This window comes from Chelon labrosus (genome assembly GCF_963514085.1).
Source record: "Chelon labrosus genome assembly, chromosome: 4".
Classification (NCBI taxonomy): Eukaryota; Metazoa; Chordata; class Actinopteri; order Mugiliformes; family Mugilidae; genus Chelon; species Chelon labrosus.
Genome location: NC_140340.1, coordinates 316,848 through 337,001, shown reverse-complemented (window position 1 = coordinate 337,001; position 20,154 = coordinate 316,848). Strand labels below are relative to the sequence as shown.

The 20,154-nt window shown below is 42.6% G+C and overlaps 1 protein-coding gene across 2 annotated transcripts in view; it reads right to left on the bottom strand.

The window, feature by feature from the left end:
• Positions 1-1,615: 1,615 nt before the first annotated feature.
• Positions 1,616-20,154, bottom strand: part of rnf123 (ring finger protein 123) — a 56,729-nt gene continuing 38,190 nt past the window's right edge. For both annotated transcript variants that reach the window (XM_084543037.1, XM_084543038.1), the window contains 4 exons: positions 18,130-18,347; positions 13,634-13,728; positions 8,182-8,267; positions 1,616-3,139 (listed from right to left, as the gene is read on the bottom strand). In XM_084543037.1, the coding sequence (XP_084399163.1) occupies positions 3,046-3,139; positions 8,182-8,267; positions 13,634-13,728; positions 18,130-18,347 (493 nt within the window). In that variant the 3' untranslated portion in view covers positions 1,616-3,045. The remainder of the gene's footprint in view (positions 3,140-8,181; positions 8,268-13,633; positions 13,729-18,129; positions 18,348-20,154) is intronic.

The window sequence follows — 20,154 nt, the reverse complement described above, 5'->3', positions numbered from 1 at the left end:
CAGAGACATCTGAGACATGATGGTGGACAGAGACATCTGAGACATGGTGGAGGACAGAGACATCTGAGACATGACGGTGGACAGAGACATCCGAGACATCTGAGACATCTGAGACATGATGGTGGACAGAGACATCTGAGACATGATGGAGGACAAAGAGATCTGAGACATGATGGTGGACAGAGACATCTGAGACATGGTGGAGGACAGAGACATCAGAGACATGATGGTGGAGAGAGACATCTGAGACATGACGGTGGACAGAGACATCCGAGACATCTGAGACATCTGAGACATGATGGTGGACAGAGACATCTGAGACATGATGGAGGACAGAGACGTCTGAGACATGATGGTGGACAGACACATCTGAGACATGATGGAGGACAAAGAGATCTGACACATGATGGTGGACAGAGACATCTGAGACATGATGGTGGACAGAGACGTCTGAGAAATGATCGAGGACAGAGACATCTGAGACATGATGGTGGACAGAGACATCTGAGACATGACAGCGGACAGAGACATCTGAGACAAACTAAAAACACTGAGCTCATTTAATATTCTTCGTATTCTCTGGATCATTTATTTGGTTTTTAATGAACCTTTTTATTTTTTCATTGTTGTAGAAAATAAAATCAGTTTCTGATCATGTTCAGATAAAGACTAGTAAATATAAATCCTACAGACAGCATCATGGACCGTGGTCCAGTACAGACGGAGGATCAGGACATCTGTCCATGAGCTGAATGTGAAGAGAAACTGGGTCATGCAGCAAGACAACGAGAACCAAGAACACAAGTGGTTCTACAGAAGAACGGTTAAAGAAGAACAAGATGAATGTTTAGGAACGGCCAAGTCAAAGTCCTGACCTTAATCCAATAGAAATGTTGTGGAAGGACCTGAAGCAAGCAGTTGATGTGAGGAAACCCACCAACATCTCAGAACTGAAGTGGTTCTGTTCTGAGGAATGGGCTAAAATTCCTCCAAGCTGCTGTAGACCACTGATCAGCTGTTACCAGAAACATTTAGTTACAAGGAGGTCACAGCAGATACTGGAAACAAGGAGGACATGATATGTAATATTGGCTCATTTTAATGTTTCTGTTCGTTTACCTTCAGGATGTTTTGAGTCATTTTTATTTAGACGTGTATAAATCTTGACGGACGTGTTAACAGCTGCTTTCTTTCTCTTTCTCTTGTTCTTGTTCTTGTTCTGTGTCATTGACCCGTTGACGTTCTCTCGCCCACAGTCGTCTGTCGTTGGTGGACGGGTCGTGTTCTGCCTCGGCATCGATCTGAGCTCTTATTCATCTAGAAATACACTCGGTGCCGTCGCTGCCCTTGTTCCGTCTCCTCCTCTAGTTTCTGTGCAGCAGCTATTTCTGGTCGATCTATAACCTCCGTCCACTGGAGTCACGTTGCTGCACCGACCGACATGTGACCAGACAGCAACACGGCAACACTGCTCTGACCATCGTAGCTGACCCCTGACCTCCATCCTGACCCCTGACCTCCATCATCGTTCTGATCCTGGTTCTGATCCTGATCCTGATCCTGGTTCTGGTTCAGGTTCAAACAAACGAGGACAGAAACACGAGTCTTTGTTTCAGGATAAATAATTTAATGTGTTGAAAATAAAACAGACTGAGACGTCGTCGTCCTCATTCACCCAGAATCTAAATGAACACATGAATTTAAATGAAGAGTGAAGACGAGGATCGACCACAGAGACAGGAGGACATGAAATAAATCTGAACGATGGACGTCCCCTCATCAGAGACGTCCACTGAGAGGATGAAGGGATGAGAGGAGTTGATGTGACGCTGCTCGTCTGTTTGTGAAAAGAATAAAAATATTTTCACTGCAATAAAAACTTTTCTAACAGACGTGTCCTGATCAGACTGAATCCACTACACACACTACACACTCTGCACACACACACTACACACACACACACACTCTCTCTCTAAACTCCAGAATCTGAACAATGAACAAAAAAAATGATGACTGTTGACCAATCAGAGATCAGGTTGGTTTCATGTTGACCAATCAGAGATCAGGTTGGTTTCTTGTTGACCAATCAGAGATCAGGTTGGTTTCTTGTTGACCAATCAGAGATCAGGTTGGTTTCTTGTTGACCAATCAGTGATCAGGTTGGTTTCATGTTGACCAATCAGAGATCAGGTTGGTTTCATGTTGACCAATCAGAGATCAGGTTGGTTTCTTGTTGACCAATCAGTGATCAGGTTGGTTTCTGGTTGACCAATCAGTGATCAGGTTGGTTTCATGTTGACCAATCAGTGATCAGGTTGGTTTCATGTTGACCAATCAGAGATCAGGTTGGTTTCATGTTGACCAATCAGTGATCAGGTTGGTTTCATGTTGACCAATCAGAGATCAGGTTGGTTTCATGTTGACCAATCAGAGATCAGGTTGGTTTCTTGTTGACCAATCAGTGATCAGGTTGGTTTCTGGTTGACCAATCAGTGATCAGGTTGGTTTCATGTTGACCAATCAGTGATCAGGTTGGTTTCATGTTGACCAATCAGAGATCAGGTTGGTTTCATGTTGACCAATCAGAGATCAGGTTGGTTTCTGGTTGACCAATCAACATGTTGACATTTACAGCTTCATCATGTGATGGTTCTTTTATATCTTTTATATCTGCTCAGGGTCGACGGCACAGTCCCGATCGGTCGGACTAATAGTTTTAATATTTATGTTAAGTGTCGACGACAGAGGAACTGCAGCTGATTTATGACGGAGAAAATACTAAAACATGAAACTAAAGAAAGTACTTGTGATAAAAGTCAAAGTTACTGCACGAGTACAAAAGTAACTTCTGATAAAATACTAGAGTACAGAGAAACTTTTAGTTGATGATGTGATTGAGCTCAGTACATGTTTGAGATGTAATATAATATAATATAATATAATATAATACAACAATCACACAAACAACAAGAGGATTCAGTCTGATCTGAACACACCTGTGTGTGTTAATGTGTGTGTGTGTTAATGTGTGTGTGTGTGTGTGTGTTAGCAGGGTTTGCTGTAGTCTTCCACCCCAGTGATGGTGGCTTTGCAGAAGAAACAGTCCTTGTTGTTCATCAGATGTTGGTTGATACAGGCTCTGGAGAGAAACAGGAGAGACTCAGTCATCTACACACCTGTACTAGTGTACCTAAAGAACTGGACATCATTTATGGTAGAACCACTTCACTACTGTACCTAAAGAACTGGACATTATTTATGGTAGAACCACTTCACTACTGTACCTAAAGAACTGGACATTATTTATGGTAGAACCACTTCACTACTGTACCTAAAGATCTGGACATCATTTATGGTAGAACCACTTCACTACTGCACCTAAAGATCTGGACATCATTTATGGTAGAACCACTTCACTACTGTACGAACTGGACATTATTTATGGTAGAACCACTTCACTACTGTACCTAATGAACTGGACATCATTTATGGTAGAACCACTTCACTACTGTACGAACTGGACATTATTTATGGTAGAACCACTTCACTACTGTACCTAAAGATCTGGACATTATTTATGGTAGAACCACTTCACTACTGTACCTAATGAACTGGACATCATTTATGGTAGAACCACTTCACTACTGTACCTAATGAACTGGACATCATTTATGGTAGAACCACTTCACTACTGTACCTAAAGATCTGGACATCATTTATGTTAGAACCACTTCACTACTGTACCTAATGATCTGGACATCATTTATGGTAGAACCACTTCACTACTGTACCTAAAGAACTGGACATTATTTATGGTAGAACCACTTCACTACTGTACCTAAAGAACTGGACATTATTTATGGTAGAACCACTTCACTACTGTACCTAATGAACTGGACATCATTTATGGTAGAACCACTTCACTACTGCACCTAAAGATCTGGACATCATTTATGGTAGAACCACTTCACTACTGTACGAACTGGACATTATTTATGGTAGAACCACTTCACTACTGTACCTAATGAACTGGACATCATTTATGGTAGAACCACTTCACTACTGTACGAACTGGACATTATTTATGGTAGAACCACTTCACTACTGTACCTAAAGATCTGGACATTATTTATGGTAGAACCACTTCACTACTGTACCTAATGAACTGGACATCATTTATGGTAGAACCACTTCACTACTGTACCTAATGAACTGGACATCATTTATGGTAGAACCACTTCACTACTGTACCTAAAGATCTGGACATCATTTATGTTAGAACCACTTCACTACTGTACCTAATGATCTGGACATCATTTATGGTAGAACCACTTCACTACTGTACCTAAAGAACTGGACATTATTTATGTTAGAACCACTTCACTACTGTACCTAATGATCTGGACACCATTTATGGTAGAACCACTTCACTACTGTACCTAATGATCTGGACCTTATTTATGTTAGAACCACTTCACTACTGTACCTAATGAACTGGACATCATTTATGGTAGAACCACTTCACTACTGTACCTAATGATCTGGACCTTATTTATGTTAGAACCACTTCACTACTGTACCTAATGAACTGGACCTTATTTATGGTAGAACCACTTCACTACTGTACCTAATGAACTGGACACCATTTATGGTAGAACCACTTCACTATTGTACCTAAAGAACTGGACATTATTTATGGTAGAACCACTTCACTACTGTACCTAATGAACTGGACATCATTTATGTTAGAACCACTTCACTACTGTACCTAAAGAACTGGACATCATTTATGGTAGAACCACTTCACTAGTGTACCTAATGAACTGGACATCATTTATGGTAGAACCACTTCACTACTGTACCTAATGAACTGGACATCATTTATGGTAGAACCACTTCACTACTGTACCTAATGAACTGGACATTATTTATGGTAGAACCACTTCACTAGTGTACCTAATGAACTGGACATTATTTATGGTAGAACCACTTCACTACTGTACCTAATGAACTGGACATTATTTATGGTAGAACCACTTCACTACTGTACCTAAAGAACTGGACATCATTTATGGTAGAACCACTTCACTACTGTACCTAATGAACTGGACATCATTTATGGTAGAACCTCTTCACTACTGTACCTAATGAACTGGACATTATTTATGGTAGAACCACTTCACTAGTGTACCTAATGAACTGGACATTATTTATGGTAGAACCACTTCACTACTGTACCTAATGAACTGGACATTATTTATGGTAGAACCACTTCACTAGTGTACCCAATGAACTGGACATTATTTATGGTAGAACCACTTCACTAGTGTACCTAAAGAACTGGACATTATTTATGGTAGAACCACTTCACTAGTGTACCTAATGAACTGGACATTATTTATGGTAGAACCACTTCACTAGTGTACCTAATGAACTGGACATTATTTATGGTAGAACCACTTCACTAGTGTACCTAATGAACTGGACATTATTTATGGTAGAACCACTTCACTACTGTACCTAATGATCTGGACACCATTTATGGTAGAACCACTTCACTACTGTACCTAAAGAACTGGACATTATTTATGGTAGAACCACTTCACTAGTGTACCTAATGAACTGGACATCATTTATGGTAGAACCACTTCACTAGTGTACCTAATGAACTGGACATTATTTATGGTAGAACCACTTCACTAGTGTACCTAATGAACTGGACATTATTTATGGTAGAACCACTTCACTAGTGTACCTAATGAACTGGACATTAGTTATGGTAGAACCACTTCACTAGTGTACCTAATGAACTGGACATCATTTATGGTAGAACCACTTCACTAGTGTACCTAATGAACTGGACATTATTTATGGTAGAACCACTTCACTAGTGTACCTAATGAACTGGACATTATTTATGGTAGAACCACTTCACTAGTGTACCTAATGAACTGGACATTATTTATGGTAGAACCACTTCACTAGTGTACCTAATGATCTGGACACCATTTATGGTAGAACCACTTCACTAGTGTACCTAATGAACTGGACATTATTTATGGTAGAACCACTTCACTACTGTACCTAATGATCTGGACACCATTTATGGTAGAACCACTTCACTACTGTACCTAAAGAACTGGACATTATTTATGGTAGAACCACTTCACTAGTGTACCTAATGAACTGGACATCATTTATGGTAGAACCACTTCACTAGTGTACCTAATGAACTGGACATTATTTATGGTAGAACCACTTCACTAGTGTACCTAATGAACTGGACATTATTTATGGTAGAACCACTTCACTAGTGTACCTAATGAACTGGACATTATTTATGGTAGAACCACTTCACTAGTGTACCTAATGAACTGGACATTATTTATGGTAGAACCACTTCACTACTGTACCTAATTAACTGGACATTATTTATGGTAGAACCACTTCACTACTGTACCTAAAGAACTGGACATTATTTATGGTAGAACCACTTCACTACTGTACCTAATGAACTGGACATTATTTATGGTAGAACCACTTCACTACTGTACCTAATGATCTTGACATTATTTATGGTAGAACCACTTCACTAGTGTACCTAATGAAGTGGCAGACTCACGTTCTCTTTATATTCTGATGGATTAAATCAAGGTGTATTGTTTCAGAGCTTGTTCCATACAGATCATGATGTTCTGATTCTGTCAGGCAGGTCACCGTGTGGTGGAGAACCGTGTGGATGTGGTTCTCTATTCATCATCATGTACTAATGAGTTTTTCTTCATTAAACTCTTGGAGAGGTTCTGAATGAAGGAGGTTTATTGTGATTAAAAGGTTTAAAATGTGCTTTGGTTTCATTTTAAAACTCATTAAAGCTCAAATTAAATTGTCTTTTAAAAGACGCGCTGGACGTGATGAGGCTCAGAGACGTGACTAATCAGTTCACAGCCGTCATGTTCAGACAGAAACATGATTCAGGTGTTTGCTCCACAGATGGAGGTGAGACCAGAGACCAGAGACCAGAGACCAGGGGCAGTAAATCCACGGAGCAGACTGACAGTCCGGTGAAATACGCCCGGCGTGGGCCTTGGAGGACATGGAGGACATGGACTAATCCATACCGCTGCTGCTGAGCTCAGCAAACCAGCTCAGCTTCAAGACAACATGAAAAATGTACTGAGACGTGAATCTGAGCGAGGTCTGCTGCACACACAACTTTTCAGCCTCGATCAGCAGCAACCAAACAGCTGACTGAGACAATTAACTATTTAAACCTCGGGGCTATAAAAAGACAGGGGACGTCCTCGTGTCTCCTCACTGAGGGACAGGTCAAACATCGTCCAGTAGGAGCTCGTTAATAAGACTCCAGGACGTGGAAGCATTTCATTTATAATGACTCTGTGCTAATGAGACGTTGGTGAAGGTTCTCAGATGGACTCAGGTTCCTGCCTCGTTCCTTCATCATAGATATTTTATCAGTGACGTCTGGACTTGTTGTGTTTGTAGACGACGTTTCAACTCAGGTGGACACCACCACCACCAGTTCCTTAAGGATCAGAGCCCAGTAAACATCCTGGTATCAATTCAACCTTTGGACATTTTATTTCTCCTGGACATCATCACATTCTACCATTGTGATCATTATACAATCCAGAAGAAGATGGAGATTTCCTCCATGTTGTTCACACATGGAGCTCCCCAGGGAAACCAGTCACCAAGGCATGCTACATAGCAATGCTAAGCTAACTGTCACTACTAGGTGACTGTATTGTGTTTATTATCTGTAGTACCACCATTAGACCACTAGATGGAGACAAAGGACCATGAATGAAACTAAAGAACAGGGCTCAGATTCTATCAGTCCAGTCACCATGTGGTTCATAGCTGATGTAGAATCATGTGGCTAGACTCTAAAGGACAGAAGATAATAAAACTAGATCAGTTACATTTGTTGTCAGTTGGTTTTGGATTTGATGAAATATTGAGACAGAAGAAGAAACTCTGACATGATGACTGAGAAATAAAAAGATAGCTGAGGCTAGCTGGTTAGCTGAGGCTAGCTGGTTAGCTGAGGCTAGCTGGTTAGCTCCAGATATGTGATGCTTGGTATCAATGGAAAGAGAAGCCAGTAGGTAGGTGTGTGTGTGTGTGTGTGTGTGTGTGTGTGTGTGTCTGACTTACTTGCAGGACTTGTGAGAGCAGGGCTTGAAGATGGCTGAGATGGAGTGAGCGTAGCAGATGGGACAGAGGTCTTCTTCACTGGTCGGCTACGAGACACAAAGAAAAGTATTAAAACAAATCTTTAGCCCCAGTGCATGATGGGATGTGAAGTTAACAGTGAAGGTCTGTTCTGTTCATGTTTTCACTCCACAACCTTTCTACACCTCTCTCAGCTCCTCATGTGTTCATCCTCCTTCTCAGTGCTGTGACTTCCTGCTCAGCATCAATCAGGCTACCTATGTCTACTGTAAGGGGGCGGAGCTAACTCTTCTTCTATTTGAAAATAAATACCGTCAACAACACCACCGTCATTGGTTCTGGTTTAATCCCATATTATAACAGTTAACGTTATGGTTCTAATGTTCTTTACTGATGGTCTCTGGTGGTCTCAAGGACATGGAGGAGGACATGGAGGAGGACATAGAGGAGGACATGGGGGAGGACATAGAGGAGGACATGGAGGAGGACATGGAGGAGGACATACTACTTCTTCTTCTGTCTCCACCATAAAGTCCTAATAACCTCCTTCGTCCCTCCGTCTCCTCCTGTCCTTCCCTCAGATGAATCAATCTTCTTTCGTCTCTGCTCGTTTACGTCTCTGGACCTTTGAGGTCATTTCTCTTCCATCAGACATGTTTTCATCCTCTACATCCTCTCAGCTGTTTGACGACTGATGGACCAATCTCTTTCTGTCCTCTGGATCAAACACAATCAGTTTCTTCTTCGTGCAGCTCAACCTGACGTCAGTAACATGAGCTCAGATTCTGTCGTCAATCAGAAGCTCCTTCCGCTGCTAACAAGCTAAGCTAACGTAGCATGATCAGCTGGTGTGGACGTTACAGAGCTGCGGTTCTTCTTTCTTTTAGAATAAATCATTTTGTCTCAGAAACATTTGGCAGCGACATCCTGACGGCAGGAAGATCTGAATACAACTCTGGAGGGAGACGACTAAAGAGCAGTCAACTAAAAGAAATATCACAACGCAATCTGTCCCTGTGCAGAGACCAAGCCCTGAAGGATGCCACAGACGAGAGACGAGAGACGAGGACGGACCACAGGGGGACATGGGAACTCTGAAATACAAGAAAATGTGTCTGAGACGAGAAGAAGGACGGAAAAAAGAAAACATCGTCATCATCAGCAGGAAGAGAGGAACTTCAAGGAGACAAGAGACAACCAGATAGAGACAACCACATAGAGACAACCAGATAGAGACAACCACATAGAGACAACCAGATAGAGACAACCAGGGAGACACAACCAGATAGAGACAATCAGATAGAGACAATCAGGAAGAGACAACCAGATAGAGACAATCAGGAAGAGACAACCAGATAGAGACAACCAGATAGAGACAACCAGATAGAGACAACCAGGGAGACACAACCAGATAGAGACAATCAGATAGAGACAATCAGATAGAGACAACCAGATAGAGACAACCAGATAGAGGTGACCTGGAAGAGACAACCTGACAGAGACAACCAGATAGAGACAATCAGGAAGAGACGACCAGATAGAGACGACCAGATACAGACAACCAGGAAGTCAGCACAACTTCTCATTTAGTAGCTTTCACACAGACAGATGCTTAGTTACACGTTGTCATGGCAACTGTCAATCATCATGACGTCACTTCCTGTTTCTATAAGATCAAATAACTTGAACACACGTCACCGTTATCTTAACTACCTAAAATGTATGGGACATGAACTTTAGTCCCGTCAACTAACGTGAAGGGGGCGGGGCTTATGACCTATACTGCAGCCAGCCACCAGGGGGCGCTCCACATGCTGTGAGGAGTTGTCATGGCGTCCATCTTGTTTTACATGTTTATGTTCGTGACGCTGTGTTGACGTGACGTCTGACCAACATTTTCCACAAACACTGAGGAGGACATTCAGTCCAACCCCTGAGCAGGTGAGGTCAGTGATCGTCCTCCTCCTCCTCCTCCTCCTCATCCTCCTCCTCCTCCTCCTCCTCCTCCTCCTCCTCCTCAGTTTCCAGGATAATCATTAGACCTATGTGGACGTCCTGGCCAACATAAGCAAACAGAAGCGCGTCGGCCATGGAGTGAACATGTGTTTAAGAACATCTCTGTAGGTCTGAGTGCAAACATGGAGAGAAGAGAAGGATGAAGCAGCAGACGCTAACGTAGCGGACAGCTTTTTAAACAACCTGATGATTTAATCACAAACACCAAACTGAAAGAAGCATCAGGAGGACGAGGAGGACAAACTGTCTCTGCTCTGTTTCTGTCTGCTGCTGTATTAGCTTCCATAGCTTCATTAGCTAGCTTAGCTTCCTTAGCTTCCTGTGAATTTAACAGCTGTTTACTGAGAGAAAATCTGACTTCACCTTTTGATTGAAACTGAGACTTAAGAGACTTCATGGTACAAACAGACTGAGTGAAAGAATGAGAAACAGCGTGGCTCCCTGGTCTGGTTCTAGTTTGGTTTTGGTTCCTTCTTGTTTTTAGTTTTTTCTAACAGACGTCTGAGTCTTTCAGTTTTATTGTTCTCTCTTGTCTGTGATTGAAAGTGACGACTGCTGCTCGTGGCTGGTTTACGGCGGATCGAGAGAAGAAAAGATGCTTTAAACATCGTCCCTGGAAATAAAAGGTCATAAAAAAATAAAGGAACTCTCATAAATATTTAACAATCTGATAAAAAAAAAAGTTCTAGTTGCATAAAGCAGGAAAGGTCGCTGGGCGTTGTTCTGATCTGTCTTCAGATAAAAATGTGTTCACATGGTGTAAATGGACCAACAGTTTAGAGAAACAAAGGTTCTAGTAACAATAGAACCAGGCCCAGTCTCCATCTGGACATGTGGAGAACCAAAGAACCCAACGTGTTCCACGTTGGGTTCTTACCTCTTGAAAGTGAATCTGGCTCCAAAATCCTACTGATTCCACTACAGGAGGCAACGTACACACAATTCAACCTTTGGACATTTTATTTATCCTGGACATCATCACATTCTACCATTGTGATCATTATACAATCCACAAGAAGATGGAGATTTCCTCCATGTTGTTCACACATGGAACTCCCCAGGGAAACCAGTCACCAAGGCATGCTACATATCAATGCTAAGCTAACTTTCACTGCAACATGGCTGCATTATGTTTATTATCCGTAGTACCACCATTAGACCACTAGATGGAGACAAAGGACCACGTATGAAACTAAAGAACAGGGCTCAGATTCTATCAGTCCAGTCACCATGTGGTTCATAGCTGATGTAGAATCATGTGGATAGACTCTAAAGGACAGAAGATAATAAAACTAGATCAGTTACATTTGTTGTCAGTTGTTTTTAGATTTGATGAAATATTGAGACAGAAGAAGAAACTCTGACATGATGACTGAGAAAATCCAGAAGTTAGCTGAGGCTAGCTGGTTAGCTGAGGCTAGCTGGTTAGCTGAGGCTAGCTGGTTAGCTCCAGATATGTGATGCTTGGTATCAATGGAAAGAGAAGCTTCTCTAGTTTCTAATGACACCCAGAATGGCAGAGTGGAGCACAGAGGATTGTAGGTAATGTTCCGTTCAATTTTGACCATTCCTCATATTTACAGAGATTTTTACTAAAATTTTTAAATAAAAGACATTTGGACATTTGTTGTTATAGATTTAAAGCCTGATATTTTAGAGACGTGACCAACTCGTATTTAGTCACAGAACATTCTGATGAACCTGGTTCTGGCTCGACGGGTGGAAGAGGTTTGAATAAAACTGATCTCTGGTTGAACCAGTAGTCACCAACTGATTTTTAACTTTTGACTGTTGGTTTCTGTTGTGTCTTCATGTGTCTTTAAATCTGTCCTCTACACCGTATTTGTTTTTGCTCTCAGTTTGGACTCAAATCTGAATATCTCTGATCGGAGACGTGACGCTCCGAGCCACTTCTCGTTTCTTCAAGTGATGGGATGCTACTTTCCGACCAAGTGGACTACCTTCACATTAGAGGGGAAGTAATTTCCTACTTGAGAGCCTCCGTCTCTGCAGAGCCATTAGTGGCTTTGTGGAAATCTACCTCAGGCTCTGGACTGGCTGCACTTTATTTTCCCGACTCTTTTCCACCCACCACATCTACAGCATCTCTTCTCTGTGAAGGTTTAATAGATTCTGTGAGAGTGAGCCTGATGCCCTGCTCCAGAACGTCTAACGTTATTCCACTAATTTGATTTACTGGTTCTTGAAGCATGACAAGGCAAAAAATAAGTGATTTATAGAGCGTTGCTACCTCCACCCTCTCTCCCTTATCAATAATACATCCTGGTCTATGGTGGAGGCTACAGGAGAGAGTACAGGATCAGGTTTCCTCTGTGGAGAGGAAGACCAGGAATCACAGAGGAAATGCTTTCTCCTGAAGGACGAAGGATCAGTTCACCCGACTGAGTTTGATTTTTTCATTGATGATTTAAATCTGTCAGGTTTGTGTGTGACATGGTGACAGTCTGGTGCTGTTGTCAGCTGATAATTAAATCTCTGCAAACGTGAAGAACTGAGGAGCTCTGAGATAAAAATAACAACAGAAGGAGACATTTCTAAAGGACGCTACAGGACACGTCCAGTTTATCTCTAAGCAGAGAAGACGGTTTTAGACCTGAGGACAGATTCAGTAGCTTTGATAACACTCCTTTAAACTCACGTTTAGATCGTTGCATATTTCATCATCAGTTTTTATAACAGAGAATTATTCTCAAGTGATTCATTTCTCTTCATGAATACTTTATGTTGTGTGGTTGGAGGTTTCTCTTCATTATCCTGCAGAAAGACTTAAGGAGGAACATGGAACATTAACTCAGAGCAGGAAAAACCTTTGGAGACGTGAAGTGGGCGGTGCCAAGCTGAACTGATCTGGACCAATAGGAGCCACCGATCCAGTTGATTGACACGTGACTAAAACACCGTCCACCACCTCCTACCACCAGATCCTCCATGACGATAGCAGCTTGGAGCGTCCGGCTAGCTCCGTTCATACACTAGCAGTATTTTTATGTTCTGAGCGTTACCTAGGCAACCAGAGTGTTGGAAACCCCCCAAGAGACCAACTGTCCTCTACAGAGACATGGACGACCAGAGAATTGGTTCATATGTAGAAAGGAACATTAGCTGGTTTAGGCTAACGTTAGGCTAATATTGTGTGAACCCAGAACCAATGACGTCGTCGTTGACGATATTTTCTTTTCCAGTAGAAGAAGAGCTAGCTCCATCCATACACTAGGGATGTATACAAGAGGGTTACCCAGGCAACCAGACCCTGGGACGTCCACTAGAGACCAACTGTGATGGACGACCAGAGAATCAGTTTAACTGTGAACCTGACGTTCCTCTGAACTGACCAACAACATAATTATTTCTAACTCTGTGGACGGATCTTCCTGACGGTGAAGTGAAGTTTACTCACAGCTGTGCTGGCTGCAGCCTGTTTGGACTCTTCAGTCAGAAACGCCAACATCAGCTCCACCTTCTGCTTCTCCTCCTCGCTGATGTAGTCGGTGTCTGTCGGACGGTAAGGTTTGAACATTAGTCGAGGCAGATGGAGAGAAAACTCTTTTAAAGTTCATTTACTCAGTTTGTTGCTTTGTGTTTGGTTTCATTTGTGACACAAAGCAACAGATTTCCATGAAGAGGACAATGTCCAACATCTACTACATGTCAAGCTGGACTCATAACGAGGACACGTTGTTGAGACCTGCCAAAGACAAATATCACCCAGGTCAGAGGAGGACCGTTGACAGGATTCATCCTCTGAGGAACATGAACGTCTTCAGCAGAGAAACAACTCATTTATAAAGTTCCTCCTCTAATCTCGTCTGTGACGGTTTGATAGTTTGATGGAGATTTATCTTCTTGTGTGACGTTAATCTGGAGGACGGAGGCCTCTACGCTCTCTGCTGTCATCATTACTCTGTAAACTGATCTGGGGACAGAGTCTCCGTCGACCGATGACATCTCGGAAACACTGATCTCCACCTCAGAGATCCAGTTACAGCCGAAGCACCAAATATAAACAGCAGAGTCCAAACCAGGACTAAAACAATATGCCACCGATCTCCTATAAAACGACACACACCGTTATTTGTTTCACCTTCAGCTTGGGATCGTGTTCTCAGATCAATACTCTGACTCACAGGACTGAAACCAGACCAGAGCCTTTTAACAAACACTTATTTACTGTCACAGTTAAATCACAACCGACTGGACGGACACTAATTAAAAAAACATCCGTCTTAATTTCACTAAATGAATCTGAACTGTTCTGTTCTTCACTCACAGACGTTCTAATCTGTCGTTACTGTGTTTGTTTGAACCAAAGGATTAATGATTGATTAATCTATAGGATGCAGAGGAGCTGCAGTTCCCCGTAAACCAGTGGAGACAGAGGTCTGAGGTGATCCATTCATCCATCAGTTTAAACTCTGACATTATAAAACTGTGCTGAAACAAATGTGTTCAGTCTGGAGGACAGTCAAACAACATCAGGTCCAACTACGCCACAACATGAAGGAGTCAAATGTCCTCTGAGCGTCTCTAACAGCCCCGAGACTTAAGACATCCCGACCGACCTGAACGCCTCGGACCCCGGGAGGAGTTAGAGGACGTGACCATGAAGGACGTCTCAGCTTAAAGCTCCAGACTCAACGTTTATGTTTTAATATACTGCCCTCAGATATCAAACACACTACAACTATAAAAAGAGACTGTGTTTAGTCTGTCCATGCAGACATCTGTCCATCTGGTCCTCCCTCCCTCCTGTCTCCTGCAGACATCATGTGAAGCCATCGTAATCATGGCAGCTGTCCAACAAGCCACTATCAGCGCTGCTCCTCTGAAAGAGGATCTGTCTGATTGCAGCAGGGACGTAGGGCAGTAAATGGAACGAGGATGGAAAGACATCAACAGAGAGGGTTAGGGTTTGGAGAGGGGGGGGGGACAGGGGGACAGGAGGACAGGAGGACAGGAGGGAGACAGGTTTAAATCATATATGTCTAAGACATGAAGACAGTCTAGTGTCAAAGTGACGACTCAGAGTCAACCATGATTATTTATCAGCAGCTCATTAATCCTCATTAATGATAACTAACTTTAAACATAATCCACCTCCAGATGTTTTATTTTAATTCTCATCTATAGAGTTGAGTCTAGTTCAGTCATTCATCAGCTAACGGATGCTAACGGATGCTAACGGATGCTAACGGATGCTAACACTTAGCACTGAGAGCAGAACGCTACTGGACGTCTACCTGGTTCAGATTTAGAGGTTGATATGAGCAGAGACACACTGATGAAGAGCACTGACAAGCTAGCTGTTAGCATCACTATTAGCATCTCTATTAGCATCACCCTTAGCATCACCACTAGAAATACCATTAGCTTATCTACTAGCATCTTTATTAGCATCACCACTAGAAATACCATTAGCTTATCTACTAGCATCTTTATTAGCATCACCACTAGAAATACCATTAGCTTATCTACTAGCATCTTTATTAGCATCACCACTAGAAATAACATTAGCATATCTACTAGCATCTTTATTAGCATCTCAACTAGAAATACCATTAGCTTATCTACTAGCATCTTTATTAGCATCACCACTAGAAATAACATTAGCATATCTACTAGCATCTTTATTAGCATCTCAACTAGAAATAACATTAGCATATCTACTAGCATCTTTATTAGCATCTCAACTAGAAATACCATTAGCTTATCTACTAGCATCTTTATTAGCATCTCAACTAGAAATACCATTAGCATATCTACTAGCATCTTTATTAGCATCACCACTAACATCTGGAGGAGGAAGAGGAGGAAGAGGAGGAGCAATGTTTAATTTGACTTTTCATTCCCATGGTTATAATTTGCATCTCTTTTATTTTGGTAAGTAAACCAGCAGCATCTCTTTTATTTTGGTAGGTGGACGTAGAGCATCTCTTTTATTTTGGTAGGTGGACGTAGAGCATCTCTTTTATTTTGGTAGGTGGACATAGAGCATCTCCTTTAAGGACGACTTGTTTCCAGCAGTGAAAGGTCAGAGTGTCTTTGTGGTAATATTTATAGAGACACATCCGTCCTGTCTGACCTCCACACAGACACAGATCCTTCAGATGATGCCTCACAAGGTGGTCATGGCAACTGCTTGTGTTCCCAAGGCAACGGAGGAGGATGCCACAGCGACCGGGCTATCCCCCCATGGTGACAGCTCAGCTCCAGGTCCTCCAGCCTTTCATTCATGGATCCATCTCCGCTCTGGATCGTCTCCTGGACCGTCTCCTGGACCGTGTCCTCGTCCTTGTTCTGAGCTGCAGTGATTTCAAAGCAACTGTCCGTCCATGTTTATTAACTTCAACTCACAGAGACACTCAACCAGGGACGTCCCTCTCTGATCCTAAATGTCCTAGAGTTGGTCTCCTGTAGCTTCCTAAAGTCTGTCCTTGTCTTCCTTGTCTTCTCCTAGAGTTGGTCTCCTGTAGCTTCCTAAAGTCTGTCCTTGTCTTCCTTGTCTTCTCCTAGAGTTGGTCTCCTGTATCTTCCTAAAGTCTGTCCTTGTCTTCATTGTCTTCTCCTAGAGTTGGTCTCCTGTGTCTTCCTAAAGTCTGTCCTTGTCCTCCTTGTCTTCTCCTAGAGTTGGTCTCCTGTAGCTTCCTAAAGTCTGTCCTTGTCTTCCTTGTCTTCTCCTAGAGTTGGTCTCCTGTGTCTTCCTAAAGTCTGTCCTTGTCTTCCTTGTCTTCTCCTAGAGTTGGTCTCCTGTAGCTTCCTAAAGTCTGTCCTTGTCTTCCTTGTCTTCTCCTAGAGTTGGTCTCCTGTAGCTTCCTAAAGTCTGTCCTTGTCTTCCTTGTCTTCTCCTAGAGTTGGTCTCCTGTATCTTCCTAAAGTCTGTCCTTGTCTTCCTTGTCTTCTCCTAGAGTTGGTCTCCTGTAGCTTCCTAAAGTCTGTCCTTGTCTTCCTTGTCTTCTCCTAGAGTTGGTCTCCTGTAGCGTCCTAAAGTCTGTCCTTGTCTTCCTTGTCTTCTCCTAGAGTTGGTCTCCTGTAGCTTCCTAAAGTCTGTCCTTGTCTTCCTTGTCTTCTCCTAGAGTTGGTCTCCTGTGTCTTCCTAAAGTCTGTCCTTGTCTTCCTTGTCTTCTCCTAGAGTTGGTCTCCTGTGTCTTCCTAAAGTCTGTCCTTGTCTTCCTTGTCTTCTCCTAGAGTTGGTCTCCTGTGTCTTCCTAAAGTCTGTCCTTGTCTTCCTTGTCTTCTCCTAGAGTTGGTCTCCTGTGTCTTCCTAAAGTCTGTCCTTGTCTTTCCTTGTCTTCTCCTAGAGTTGGTCTCCTGTAGCGTCCTAAAGTCTGTCCTTGTCTTCCTTGTCTTCTCCTAGAGTGGACTGGATTCAGTCCAATAAATCTTTCAGTCAAAGTTAATGTAGTGTGGAGAGGGTAGCTGGTACCTTGTGTTCTCTACTCCAGAAATGTTCTGGTCATCCAACGCTGCCATAAACTCCCTAACCCTCTCTGGAAGATGTTTCTCCTTGACGCTGTCTCCAGGAAACTTCTCTCTTCTTTTAAACGTTCAGTGTTTGTTGTTGTTGTTTGGGTGCAGCCTTTGACTGAGTGGACTCCATGATTCTGTTTAGATGATCAACTACTACCACCTCACCACACATCCACAGTACACTAGATACTGACTAACAGAGGACGACCTTCAGGGTAGAACCTGGAGTCTGGTTCTTCTTTGTTTTCTTTCCGTTTTCGTTTTGATGCCAGCTGACCATCATTAAATCAGAAGTAGTTTTGATGCTTCAGGGTCCTGGTTTTGGTTTATGACAGAACTAAAATAAACTGAACTGATCCGATCATTTTAAAAACCATCAAGCAGAACATCAGGAGTTCAGACTCTAGTTCTAACTTCAGATCTACTCACATGCGTGCAGAGAGAAGTGTTTGCGCTCGGAGGAGTTTGCAGCGGTCGAAGGGATCGGAGGCGTCATGGATGAACCCAGAGAGCCGACGGCCGGCCGGATGGCGGAGGTGACGGCTGCTGAGGAGCTGGAGGAGTCTCCTCCCTCCCCCAGGAGGTGCTGGATGGAGTGGAGCTGGAAGCAGGGGTCGGAGAGAAGGACCGAGGCAGCTCGGGATATCCTGACAGAGAATCAACCGAGAGAGGAAAACATTAGCTGAGAAGAGTTTATTTACTCAAGTTAGTTTCAATAAATCAGGGATTTGTCTCAGTCTGATCTTCACAACACATGTTTGTGGACAAAGGAGCTTTCTGAGGAGCTCAGAGAAAGAGTTGTTGTTGCTCATCAGGCTGGAAAAGGTTCCAGAACCATCTCTAAAGAGTTTGGAACCCACAAATAATCCACAGTCAGACAGATTGAAGACGACTGTTCCCCTCCACAGGAGTGGTCCACCAACAAAGATCACTCCATAATAGTCTGAGAGGTCCCAAAGGAACCCAGGGGAACTTCTAAGCAGCTAAAGGCCTCTCTCTCATTCCTCCAAGCTGCTGTAGACCACTGATCAGCAGTTACCAGAAACATTTAGTCACAAGGAGGTCACAGCAGATACTGGACACAAGGAGGACATGATATGAACATACGAGTCATGTTATTAGTCTAATATTCCTGTTCCATGTGTTCTGGGTTCTCTTTGACTTTCAGGATGTTCTGAGTCATTTTTATGAGGAAAAGTCTGAAGGATGTTAAAACTGTGAATCAGCTCTGTGTGAGAAGGTGAAGTCAGGAGTCAATTAAAACGATAACGACCCAACTGTCTGACCTAAACCAGACTGATGCATCTAATGTTTCCTAGAACACCTCAGCTTTACTCATAAAGACCTGTTCACAGCTGTTAGAAGGCGGAGACCAAATAACAGAGCTGAACCTTGGTTCTATTTTCAGTCTCAGAGTCAATCTCACACCAGGATTCACTTCCTCATCTTCCTCTTCTCACCTTTCTTCTTCCTCCTCTATCTCACCTCCATCCTCTCTGTGACAACTCTGTCTGAACACATCCAGGAAACACTGCGCTAACGCTGCTAATTAGCGTCGTACTAAACATCTGATCTGGAGTTCAGTCTCTCAGTCTGGTCCTGGTTCTTAATGTGACCTGCTTTCATGTAGAAACAACAAAAATCCATCAACTTCTCTGAAGCTGAACCACAGTCAGACGTCACTGTGCGTCCTCCCTCCACCCCGAGCTCCTCCTGAACACTAACAGATATGGAGATTCATTTAGTCACAGGAGACTACGGCTGGTTTCCTGATTTGATCTGACTTAACATCTCTTTATTTGGAGATAATCTGGTTCTTCAAACTGTCCTCACTGGTTCCAGAGGTTTGAGGTGTCTCCTCCATCTTCTCATCTTTCATGCGTCTTTGCTTTTGTCCTCAGACGTTTTAAATCAGAGTTGGAGCTTCTGTCCTGATCTGGATCTCAGATTTCTGACCAAAGGATGAAGGAGATGGAAGAGATTTAAGAGATGGACAAGAAGATTTTATAAATCTCTGATTGACTATAACTGAAAAACTCAGCCTCTTTGAACTAGATGCCAGTGAACAAAGGAACAAAGCAATGAATGGAGTGAAGGGTTAGAGAGGATCATTAATCAGGTGGTGAGAGGAAACACTCACTCATTTATTTATTTAACAGAAAAGTGAGTGATTTCAGACAGAAATAAACCAAGTCATGTCTATTGACATGTCTTTGTCCATAAATTTCATTCAGTCAAATCAAATCAGCATCAAAGCTCTTTTATGTCGGCATCACAAACCTAAAGGTGTATTTTAACCCAAACATTAAACGTTTTCTAAAGCTACACATCTCCACCTATTACCAAGGTTCACAGAGGAGGAAAATAAATAAAAATGAGGTTAAAACTCTAATCAACAACTCCAGTTTAGATTTATAAAAACCAACCAGTAATCCTTGTAAACGCCTGATCTGA